The sequence below is a fragment of the Oxyura jamaicensis genome, chromosome 10 (genome assembly GCF_011077185.1).
Source record: "Oxyura jamaicensis isolate SHBP4307 breed ruddy duck chromosome 10, BPBGC_Ojam_1.0, whole genome shotgun sequence".
Taxonomy (NCBI): Eukaryota; Metazoa; Chordata; class Aves; order Anseriformes; family Anatidae; genus Oxyura; species Oxyura jamaicensis.
The window spans coordinates 2,691,998-2,705,079 of NC_048902.1; the positions used below are offsets into that span (position 1 = coordinate 2,691,998).

The window sequence follows — 13,082 nt, forward strand, 5'->3', positions numbered from 1 at the left end:
AATGTTCGAGAAAGACTCACTAGCTAGTCTTCCTCATCAAGATGTTCAGCATACTTTGAAATCAGAGTACAACAGAAACAATCAATTTACATGTGTCATTTTATGACTCCTCAAATTATATTCTAAGACATTTTCTGTAAGAGGACTTAAACATATAATGGAAAAATATTTTAATATCAGAAATACTCAATGACTTGCATTTTATTCTACACACCACCTTTGACAGTTTATGTGAATTTAAAAATATTACTTAATTTACATTTTCAATTAAATGGAAGGAGTATAATCTATACCTACTGTGTATCAGTCTGTAGACCAAAAGGCATAACAACTTAATTCTCACACTTTGACAGTCATTTTATAGCAATTATTTTCTTCTTGGTCACATCAGAATATGAAAATGAACTTCACCACTTCAACTACATCACTATCCCTACATGCAAACGTGCGCATATTAGACTAGAATATAACTTCAGCTTCTGTGCGTTGCACTTAATTTACTTCGTGTACCAGAAGAAACAAGTAACGTAACATATTGATAGCCCCGTGCTACAGCACGTACTACAAGCAGACAAAGGACATCAGTGAAAACTTCTGAATCATTATGGATTAATCTCAACACTTGCATACAAGAAGAAGAAAGTATCTTATATTCATCCTTCTGGAATAAATCAGTTATAGAAACACTCAAGATACTGACATGGGATTTAGGCTGGGGAGAAACAAACATAATCACACAGAATCACAGAATAGTCTAGGTTGGAAGAGACCTCCAAGATCACCCAGTCCAACCTCTGATTTAACACTAACAAGTCCTCCACTAAACCATATCCCTAAGCTCTACATCTAAACGTCTTTTAAAGACCTCCAGGGATGGTGACTCAACCACTTCCCTGGGCAGCCCGTTCCAGTGACTAACAACCCGTTCAGTAAAGAAGTTCTTCCTAATATCCAACCTAAACCTCCCTCTGGGCCCAGCCATCCAGCCAGCTCTTAACCCAACGAAGTGTACGCCAGTCCAAGCCACGAGCAGCCAGTTTCCTGAGGAGAATGCTGTGGGGGACAGTGTCAAATGCCTTACTTCCATCATGATGGCACTAATGCCATCTTCCACACAATTGCCTCAATCCAAGTAGATGGAGGCTTGAAAGTGGAAGAGAACAATGATTCACAGGCCAGGCAGTACAGTTGGACAGACTCCACATCTCCTAAAGATGAGGCTTACTATTGGTCATTATTTCAACTTCACATTGCAACCTTCCAGCAATCAGTGATAGATGCTTTGCCTGTATTCAGTACAGATGAGGTAAGCTATAATTTGGTAGAAAGTACACATTTAAAGGGGACCGAAAACTAGTCCTACCAATATCCATTCCAAGCAAGCCCAATGATACGTTCAGATGCAGAACCTTCAGAATATGAATTTCCTTCTTCACAGCATATCTATAGAAAAAAGTCTTGTTCGTTTCTTAACATGTTTCATCCCAGGTTTTTTTGGGGGGAGGGAGGGGGAACATAGTATCTTTTCTCCCAATATGATCTGGAAATAACACTGCAGTAACAGAGTTTCCAAAGTAGGAAGAAAAATAGTTTCATCTCTGAACCTTTGATTAGAATTGTAAGAGGCCAATAAAATAAGTTCTGTAGACTTATCTCCATTTCTTCACAGACTTTACAGATTAGACCATCCCACTGGGCAGACAGAAGTAAACAGTTTTGGGTTCAGAAGCTCAAACCAGTTTGTACAGTTATCACCTTCCTGTAAACCAAAGATTGGGAGAATTAGACAGATCCTAGCAGCTAGGGCTGGTTGGAAAGTATAAACAAGCTTTCCAATGAGAAAACAGTACCCCTTAAAATGATGAAATGTAAGTTGAAGAAGGGCAATTGACAGGAGCTCATCATGGGAAGAGGTTTTAAAGCTGTCCTGTTAAATGGAAAAGATTGACCTAATGAGAAGGGAAAAGTATTAAGCAGCAAGACAAAGTTGTTTAAGAAAAACCCACAAGGAAGTAAGAAGCTGGCTCTAACTGCTTTCAAGAGCTGAAAGCCTGAACAGATGGGCTTCAAATTCCAGCTGAAAGGATCATCAAGTATTCAGAGAAAAAAAAAAAAAAGTCTTCACATGTTACCCTGCAAGAACTGGAGAAATTAGTTTGACTCAAGTGGTGGGCCAAGTCACAACAAACATAGTAGAAAATCTGCAAGATCAGGAGCCTCTTTGGACATACTCCAAAATAGCTAGTTAGATTTGGTCAATGAGCAAGCATAAACTGGACATAGTACATGAGCCTCCTTTACCAATTTACCAGTTCTGTTCTTGAGACTGAACTCAGGAAGGAAACACTACAATACTAGATTTTTAAGCCTCTTGATTCCCTCCTGCAGGTTGTTATTCTCCATTTGAATGGAGCCTAGCTGACCCTCTGAAAAATTCATTCTCCTGACCACTAACTAGATACTTGAAATTGGCAAACTCTCCTGCTGTCCAAGACATTAGCTCCCAGTTAGCCTATCATATATGAGAAATACAGTCATTATCATAAGTAAATGCTCTCCTTTTCATAGCATAGAGGAAGTGGATTAAAAACCCTCTGCTAAATGCAGAATCTGACCTATACGTGCCATACATTTCTTGATTCAGGAAATGAGTAATAGAGGATTCAGTTACCTACCCATTTTCAGTAGCACTTACTACATATGGTTGTTTCTCAAATTCTCTTGCTTTTGCCAAACAAGTTACAGAAGCAGTATGGCCAAAGAGAATTTCTTTAGATGAAATCTAGGAGAATAATAGAATGGTTTAACTTAAACAGAGCATTTTCTGTATAAGCTACCAAGATCTAAAAACTCAAGATACTACTTGTAGATGTTATCAGTAAGTGACAATGTGCTGTATAGTCTTACGTTCTTGAATGATGTTTCTGAGATGCACAGAAGTGTGCACAGATTATGCAGTTTACACACTGGCACTAGGAAGTACAGTCTTTGTAAATTCTTCAGAAGAAGCAATTTCAAGACTACAGTGATTACAGAGTGTCAAATGTAATAGAACAGGTAATGTACAGAAACTCTGGCCCTCACTATACTACAAAAATGGCAAAGCAAAATAGGGAACTGATATAGCAAAACTCTTAAGTATGTGCTTAATACTATGTTTAAGTAACCCTTTTGACTCTGATGAGCTTCACTAAATGCAAAGGTCATCTTAAAGGAAAGAGGTAGCCCCATTAAAAAAAGCAAACTGGAGTTTCAAGCCATATATGAGCTCAGATGACAAAATCTAAAACAAACAAAGCCATCCCTCTAGGAACACAATCAAAAGTTAGAATTGCTTTGGCTGCATTCCATTTTGAGGAAAATAAATGTGAAAGATGAGCAATAAGTCAGTAGGTTTGCAGCTTAATTACACCAAAAAAAAAAATATTTCCAATATTTCATCTTACTACTTTCATCTTTTCACAAGTTCTCCCATTAACTTGGTAGAGAGCTCTAGTTTTATAAATAGGTATTTAATCCTGAAATGTTAGGCCACACTCACCAACTGGTTTAAAGAAAGAGACACTTCACAGGGTATGAATTAAAATAACATTTTATACTAATGTGAGTTACAGCAGAACTCACAGCACAATTTCAAATTATAATTATACAGGTCAAAGATCATCTATGAAAAGTTTTCTGAAGTCTGCAAATAACAGGTTATTCATATAGGTATTTCAACATTTATAACTTTGCTTCATGAGTTTCCTATAACAAGTCTCACACTCTTTAATAATTAATTTAAATGCAAGATTCTGTACAACTCCACTGTTGGTAATAAAAGAAAAAACTCCAATCAATCAATTTGGCAGACAAACCTTTAAATCTGCTGAAAGATCCCAGAGACATATTTGTCCCTCTTGACTTCCTGTAACAATAGTCTGCTGGTCATCTGTAATCATAATAGCAGTGATGCTGTGAGATGGAGCAATTTTGCCCCACACTGCCACAGCCTGTACTGGTACATTCATAGCTGGCACCTGAAAACAAACAAGTCAAGATGATTTTAAGTCACATGTGATTAAAAAAAAAAAACAAACAACACAACGAAGAGCAAAACACAATCAAGCAATTGAATCAACATTTGAAAAGGGGAGCTACAGAAAAGCTGATGACATTTTGAAACATTTTCTAGTTGTTGCCAATATCCCACTAACACTTTCATTGGAATAGCTTACATATACAATGGGACAGTGATGCGCTGCTATTTTAAATTTATGCAGTAACAAACAGGACAAATGTTAGATACCAATATTATCACAATACTGAAATATCAGCAACAGGAGTCTTGCACCATCTCACACAACCTGCCTCAGATCTGATGGGCACATGACACTATTTTTGTCCTAAGGTTTTGCTGGTGAAGTGTACCGTACCTACCTTCCACTTCCTACAAGCAGTGCTGTTCACGCTCAGCAGCGAACTAGAGCATAGGGATGGCATGGGAACAGGGGTATCAGTAAAGAGTCTGTGGTTCCTAGAAGGATAAAGGAAGACAGAAATGGGGGTGCTAGAAGGGCAGAATGGGAGGTGGGTCAGAGACAGAAATGACACCTAGGAGAGTGAAAAAATTCTATGCACAACCACTGAGCATCATCTCCTACAGATGTGACCCAAAAGGAAGATGGGGGCAGACCTGCAGTTAGTAAGCATGTAGTAGAACAAGACTGTTCATTCTTCCTAACTCATGTGTTCATTGTCTGAAAAATTTGTCAGCATAATAGATTTCAACCACTACTGAGAAAAGATAGTTTACTGGAATTATCCAAAATGACTACTAGTCATGAGATTCTTATGAACTGCATTTCTAGGAAACCATTACAGTGTCTGTTCATCTGTTCAGACAACAGTACTTACAAGATCTTCCTCATTAAACAAGCTCTACTTTTGTTTTTAAAAATTGGTGCATGTTTGTTTTAAAAACACTTCACCTTACTAGCTGGATTCTGTACTAGTTTTGCTTCAAACAAAGTCTTGAGGAGAAAACTGCTGTCTCAGTCACCTCACAAGCCTTCTGACTTTTTTTTTTTTGCTTTCAATGTTTTTCAGTTTTTTGTTGTTGTTGTTTTTTGGCTGCATTCTTGTGTTCAGAAGTGTAACATATTCACAGAGTACTCCCAATGGCATCCTCAAATGATAAAATGTCTGGACATAAATAATTTTATATTTAAATAGTCAGCTTATCTAAACATATATATTTGTCCTGTTAAGGCTTCTCAGGGGAACTAGTGACACACCCAAATATATCTCCTTTGGGTCAACTTATGTAAAAGTATTGGTTACTAAAAACCTTACACAGATGAACAATATCTTTATCATCTGTCTTTACATGAAAAATTCCTATAATAAACTGGCAGTGTCTACCTGAGCCCAAATGCAAACTATTTCCATATCCCGCACCCTTTGCAAAGATATGTGAAATGAAACAGGTGCCAGTAATAAGGTGCTAGAACAGTACAGATGGAAAAGGTCAACCAAAAGAGAAGACAGCAAAGCTGAAATCTCAGGAGACAGAAACTGGGAAGTACAAAATATGTGGCAGCATATAACAGCCAGCTAAAGGAATTAATATAACAATCGTGCAAGAGCATGAAAGTACAGTTCCTATGATAATTCAGAAAAGACGACAAAGCAGAAAAGGAAACAGAAGCAGCCTTTTAAGTTAAGTTTAACGAAAACTTAATTCAAACTATTGCTATATTCAACACCATAGCAGCTGAAGGGAGACAATAAGTATCTTTCCTACTATTAATAAAAGCCTTAAGTGACACAGAACTATGGGAATGGTCTTAACTGCTGACAACAACATGAGATGAAGAGCTCAGCCATGGAGAAAAAGAACTGAAAAGTCTGGCATGGCAATCAATGCAGGAGGACTGGCCATGCAACCTCAGCCAGAATGTCAAAGGCAAAGGAAGAGGAACCTGAGAAATTAATTATGAGATCAAGAGTTTATTAGGCTAAAATATACTTAGTTTACTTTTAAAGCAATACTTTGGTGTATGCCCATAGTGGGAGATATTATTGATCTCAGCTTTAAAAAAAAAAAAAAAAATCAAATTCTGATTTCTAGTCATATGAAGTATTATGTTACTGAAAAACAGTAATTTTCTTTTTCGCTTTATGCCCTTAATAGTTGTTCTATCCAAACTTTAGAGATACGTTTCTAGATATTGGCTAGGCAAAGAAAATTCACCTTTTTCATGACATTTATAAAATGGTGGCTGTGAAGGTAATATTTGAATGATAAGATAAATCCTAGGTCTTTAAGATGTGCTTTTTTGTCCTCCTGTATATCATATAGTCATTTATACTTGTGCTATGGGAATGTTCAATTGGTGTAAAACACCATAAGGTAGCAGAACCCAGTTTTGTACTGCACTGAATAGGAAGCTGTAAGTTTATTTTCTGTATCAAATATAGAATCAAGATAAATATTCTTAGTAGAAGACCAACTGCTGAATAAGTGATGCATAAGAGAACACCACAAATTAAACATTACTAGAATTTGCAAACATTCAATCTATTTGTACACATTTGCTTTAGACCACAGCTGTAAGGAATTAACAAACAGCTATCACTAAGGACAAATCATTCTAAATTCACTCTTATATAAATGAAGGTTTACAAGAACCTTTTGAGATTCTTTGCCCTTTGTGGTTGAAGATTGAGAACAATAGAAATCAGTATATTACTTTGTGTTAATATAACTGTCCCTATTTCCCACCCCACCCCACTTAACTTTTCTTAGATTAAGATATTTTAATGCACAAGATAAAAAGTACTTTGCATAAAGGTTTTCCTTTGAAGAATACCATGACTTTCCTAGAAATATTGAATACTTACGTGCACATACACTCACTTCTTGTCTATTAGCTTTATCAAAATTTTTTATTGAAGGTGATAACACCTAGAGCAAAAGAGTTCATATAAATCGGACTATTCCTTCAGAAAGGTAAAATCTGTTTCCACAAAGTCAAATATTGCCAAAGGCATATCTCGCCTGCATGTAAGCTTATCAGCACATGCTAAATTCCTCCAGCTCTGCCCACTCAAGCACATCTGATTTGTTGTATTAGCTTGTAATCCAACTTTAAATCAAGTTCCTCAGTCCAGCTCCCTATTTCTCCCTGCTTGCAACCTAATACACTTCTGTTTGTCCTGCCCTCATTTCACTGCCAAAAAGTACTCCCTCATGACTGTCAAAATAATAGTCTTGTTCTTCGTTAAAACCATACCAGTTCATTCCACCTCTGACTTGTCAAATCTCCACCCTGCTGTTTCTAGTTCTGTGAACATTTCACACTGGAACCACAGCACAAGCCTCCTGGAAAATTATCCCACTCTGCACAGCTTGAAGGACTTCAGGTGTGCTATTTTAACTACTTTGGTCCATTTGTACTGTATCAAATCTTCCATTTGACTAGCTGAATACAACTATAGTTCTACAGAAGCTGCAATGTATTTAGAAGTCCAATCAAAAACTTTAAGCCTGCAAAGAGGAAGAGGTATTTTTTTGGACACGTTTCTAAGCCATTCACAGCCATTTGTAGTGAAAGATGTGGGTTCTGTTTTGCTCCCAGTGAAGTCTATGGCCTACATTGTCTATCTGGCTTTATGTTTATGCTCTTATAGGTAGAGCTTACTCAAAAATATAAAGGAAAGTTTCCTGCATGAAATACCTGGAACAATATTAAAGTATTAGCTAAAGTTACAGGAATCACTTCTTCATACAAGACGACATCCTGAATTTTGAATGCAAACTTCAGAATTCTTCAGTTCTAATGTGTCAAGGTCCTTAGAACTAGGAAGTGAACTTGCCTGAGATATAATCTCAAACAGTCATGTAATAAAACACCAGTTTTGAGAGAAGCCTCCTTCTCAAAACATCCCATAATGAGTGGTACTGAATAGGTATTTATAGGTATATAGGTATTTATAGCCCATTTAGGGAAGGAGGAGACTTTGTAAACGCCCCCCTCCCCCCCCCCCCCAAAAAAAAAAAAAAGATAACAGTCATCCCATCAGAAAACCTTTTCCGGCTTTGTATTTTTACCTATTTTGCGTTTTCTCTGCATCCTGTACAACACAATGTCAGTTGTTTCAAAACCCAGTTAAACGCATGGCAACTTGGGGGTGGGGGGGAACATACAGCAATTGGTTTACAGACCTGAAAGTATTAAGAGATGAGCAGCATTTAACTGTTTATACTGAATTCAAAATTCAAATATTTAGTGAAGGTTAAGTTGGCCAAATTGATTAAAAGTAACTATTGAAAATTTTATAAAAGCATCATGCATCTATCAAAATGCTATTTGCCCAAACAGCAATATCCTTGATGGCCACATGAAACAGCATGTCAGCTATCTCACCCTCCTTAGCTTCATCATTGTAGTAAACTGTTAGGAAATGTTTTAAGCAGAGCCTGGTAGGTTTTGACAACGAAATCTTAAGGTTTGTGTGTTCCTAACCCACCTCATTCTCCTATTCCCATCCATTCTTTATCTATTATCAACATTTTGGTAGTTAGTGAAAATAATATTTACTTAAATGTAATAAAACAGAACACAAGTCAAAGCTATCACAAATTTCTCAGAATTTACTTTAACCTGTAAATTCTGCACTCTCCTTAAGAATGATGTGTTATCTCCAGTAATCAGCAAAGATATTTGTTCCACAACTAAAAGATTACACTCACTGTCCACAATATAGAACGAGTCCCTCTAATAGCCACAATTAAGATACATTGCTTTTAGAGCTGAAACCTTTTAAAGATGCGGAAGTGACATAATGCTGCCTTTGTAAGCTTGCTGATACACCACAATGCCTGTGCCACTGGTTCCAACTTTGCTATTTACATAAGTTACTGTTCAGAATCTGAAATCCATGAATCTGAAAATACAGCTCAACAATATTTTGCAGTTTGTGAAACAGCAGGGTGCATTTGCATGCAATGGAATAGATTAGAAAACAAATGCGGTATGAGAAAGCTTAAGTGAGAAATAGGAATAAAATAGAGAGGCAGAGGCTGCAGGGAAGAAAGCAGAAAGCATAAGGGTAGAAAGAGAAAAGGACATGAGGTTAAGTAAGTTAAAATGGAATGATAACCAAATAAATGACACTAAACAACAGGACAAAAATAAGAAATACATTTGAAGTAGTTAATAGCAACAACTTCAAACCAATTCGTATTCAACACATTACACAATAGATATAATAACTGGCTCCTTTAAGATGTGCATTCTTGGGTCTGTGCATACAACAGAAAAAGTGATTTTATATTTCAAGTAATTAATACCTCTAATCAGATGTTGGGCAACAATTAAAATACTTCAGTCATTGACATCTCTATTTCCCACCTCTTCGTTCTAATGTATTCTCCCAGAACTTGCATTATTCCACACTTTTCTCTCTACTTTGTTTTGGTGGTTTCATCCCCTGACCTGCATCCCAGAGGCCATGCCAGCCTGCCACTAACTTCCAGTTCAAGATTTAACGGGGCTTCCTTGGAGACCTGGCAGGACTACGCGCTAGTCGGCCAGAGGAGTCACTGCGGAGTGACCAGCAGACATTCCCTGCAGTGTGAATATGCCACTTTACAGTCCAAGGGAGCAAGATACCAGGACCAGGAATCAATACAGCCCATTTTAACTAGCAAGAACCACCTAGTAATACCTTGTTTGTATTTCTTGAACGAGTGACACAAGAAACACTTATTTCATTCCACACAATAATTTACCACAATCAGAAGGAGCACAGTAAGGGCAACACCATCTCCCAGCTGCTGATTACATCAAAGGTTTGCTGCACAAATTCAATTTTATGATGTTAATCTCAGCCTGCCACTCAGAAATTTTCTCTGAGGGATATGATTTTTCTCTGGATTTCATTTTAAGAATGATTTTCTTCTTCTACAATCAATAAAGATATGTTTTCATCAAAAGACTCTATCTTGGCGGAATTCAATTGGCCATTTCAAAACCTTTTGGTGACACAATAGTAATTAAAATAGTTTATGTTGCTCCTAAACTGGAAAATGGGGCAGTGGAAACATCAGCAACTCAGAACCCTTGTACTCTACACACTGTAATAAGGTACGATAGAATAGCCTGCACCTCCTTGAAGTTACTGAGTTACCCCATAACCTGTTATATTATTTAAAGCTTGCTAGACAAGCATCATGAGATGCTCCTTGGCCAAGTGAAAAAAATCAAAATGCATGTAAAAATATAAAAAAACACTTCCTTTGACAACAATTAATGCATGTGAGCTAACAAACTTGTTTTTAAACCACATTTTAAGAGATCCTGTGTACATGCAGCTAATAATGGGGGGGGGGGGAGAAGTACCTTATACAAGTGTTTGGAACCAGAAAAGTGCCATTTAAAATAATTTTTTATTGTCTGAATGTCCTATCAAATACAAGACTAGTTATTTATAGGAAATGAGATGTTTGAGCATCTTAGTCCTACCTGAATTAAGGTAGGACTTCCTTAAGCATACAAACAGCATCACTTAAGTCTTCTTCAATAGAGTTACTCATATTTAAATGGTGAAAAGCATTACTTCTGTAGGTATTTAATCAGGAATGTTTTATGAGAAGTTCACTCCCCTGGTTCTTACAGGAAAGCATATATAACAGAAGAGCACAACAAGTATCTGATGTTAAATTCAGATATCTACAAAGTTGCACCTCACTGACATAAAGACATGTTTTAGCCTTAACTTTTCTATACATTAAACTATGCCTACTTTTATTAAAAATTAGGTTTTCCATATGGAAAAAGTGCTGCTTCCTCGTGTTAGCAGAGACAGCTCCCTAGACTTTCCTATTAAGTTCTTTTGAATAAAGTCATTTATGTTCAAGGAACCAGTGATTCCCACAAGCATCACAGGATCTGCTAAGGTAGCTCCATGCCCAAGTTTATGGCCTATATGCCTTGGAAAGCAGAGAATAACAAACCATGTCAAGAATTCACACAGATGTAAGCAAAGTCATATATAACCTACAATAGGTTTGATGTACTTTGACTTTTATGACATACCACAGATTCTGTAACAAACTAGCCATAACTAAGCCTACAGAATCCTTTTTTACACTACTTTAACAGAAAAGAAAATCTGGCAAGGTCAAGATACTTTAAATCTGAAAACCTTAAAAATCTCAAACCAAAAGTCAGTGAACATTCATCAAAGATTTGGTCACTCGATTTGTCTTCCTTAAGTGACCTTGAAGTCACTGAAGATAGATCTGTTCAACAAAGGGGTGGTGTTTTTGGTTCAGCTACACTGTACTCCAGAATGTTGAAATAACAAACAAACTTGGAATCAGATGCTGGAAATAAAACAATTAAAATATTTCACCAGCCTTTGGCTTTTGTATAGTGATGTAATAATCACTAATTAGCATTGTAATCAATTGCATCATAATGAAGACTTCTAACCTATGGCAATTCAATAATTCCTTATTTTTCCATCCTGCTCTTTGAGTACTCTTTATTACCAAAGAGGCCTCTATGCAGTGTTCTGTGCTATGGGGCATGCAACTGTTTAGTGTAAACAAGTCTAAATGATTTATAATATGTACACAGCCAAATAATCTTAAATACAAAGACACTGTTTATTATGAAGCAAAATCAAAGTCCAGAACTGATTCAATGCATTGCAATGCATGGATTGCACCTCTTGTTACAGTAAATTTCTGACTTTAACACCAAGAACGTATAATGAGAATTCCAGTCTTGTTGTGGGATCAGGCCTGCCAACAAACCAAAGCCTTGTGAACAGAACTAGCTCACCATAACAGCTGTTTCTTCAATGAGCGTTCCCAAAGGATCATAGGGCTTTTCCAAAGGCATCAATGTGTTAAAATTCCCTGATCTATTAAGAAAACACTGCTATAATAATCCTGGCAATGACTAGAAAAATAACCACAACACAAACATGAGAGCAATAGCATTGCAATGCTCTAATTGAGTGAAATTGGTATCCAAAGTAATTTTCAAGAGAAACAGGAAGAGTTATGCAACAACTGTAAAACAAATTTGTTTCTACTGTAATATAAGTTACTCTGCTTTGCATCTACCCAATAGGGCATCGCTAAAATAGTGCAAAAGCATTCTGCCATTTCCATGGCCTACTACTTCCAGCCTTGCTGTGTCCTCACATCACTGCTTTTCTTCAGGAAGACCAAGGAAGAAGCACACTCTAACACACTGGGGGAACATATACACAAGTCTCCTGATTTTCTTGGGCTGGGAACACTCACATGCAACACCAGGTACTGGCTGAGACGTAATGCAGCTCTACAGGTATTGAAGGTGACATGCAGATAGGCCAGAAGCAGTTGAAAAAAAGTCTGCTCTACTTAAACAAAACTCCCAGGAGCTCGGACAAAGCTGGACCCAGGATCCTGACCAAGCACTGCACCGGCCCCCTCCCTCCCGAGGCGCCCTCACCGCCGCCACCGCTCCGACTCCGGGCACCAGCAGCTCCGGCCCCCACGGAGCGGTGTGGGAGGGTGCCCGATGGGCGCACCACAAGAACCGAGCGAGCACAGCCCCTTACCTCCAGCGGCTCCCAGGCACCGCGAGCGAGGGCAGGACCCAGCGGCAGCAGCAAAAGCGCGGAGGGAATGGGGAGAGAGGGAGCGAGCGCCGGTTTTATCCCGCTCAGGGGAGGCTGCACCCGGCTCTGCACCCGCCCCGGGCGCGGGACGGCGGACGGAGCAGGGGCGGCTCGCGCCGCCCTGTCACAGCCCAAAGGTTCTCGCTGAGGTGAACGGTAGTTTTCCACCTTAACGTTTTTTTTTTTTTTTTTTTTTTTTTTTGAACGGGGGTGAGGGAGGGATGGACGAAATGAGAAGAAATAGAGACTAGAGAAAAAATACATAGGGTTAAATCTGGGCTACATCTACCATGCCAGCCCCCTCACAGGTCTATAGGCTCTGTTAGAGGCAGGGCCGGACTGTACCCCACCCAGGGTGGGTCTGAGATGTGCAAACCCGCCCTTCAGAAGTTACCACTTAACGATGACGAGGTACA

General features: G+C 38.2%; 1 protein-coding gene across 8 annotated transcripts in view; it reads right to left on the reverse strand.

Annotated features, from left to right (window-relative positions):
- Nucleotides 1–13,082, reverse strand: part of WDR72 (WD repeat domain 72) — a 122,397-nt gene extending 109,315 nt beyond the window's left edge. For 5 of the 8 annotated variants that reach the window (XM_035335682.1, XM_035335684.1, XM_035335683.1 and 2 more), the window contains exons 1-3: nt 12,607–13,081; nt 3,858–4,019; nt 2,676–2,782 (exon numbers count right to left, since the gene is read on the reverse strand). In XM_035335682.1, coding sequence (XP_035191573.1) covers nt 2,676–2,782; nt 3,858–4,019; nt 12,607–12,930 — 593 coding nt within the window. In that variant the 5' untranslated portion in view covers nt 12,931–13,081. Of the gene's footprint in view, nt 1–2,675; nt 2,783–3,857; nt 4,020–10,791; nt 10,979–12,606 lie in introns of those variants that run through there. The other 3 variants (XM_035335687.1, XM_035335688.1, XM_035335689.1) reach the window with 3 other exon arrangements.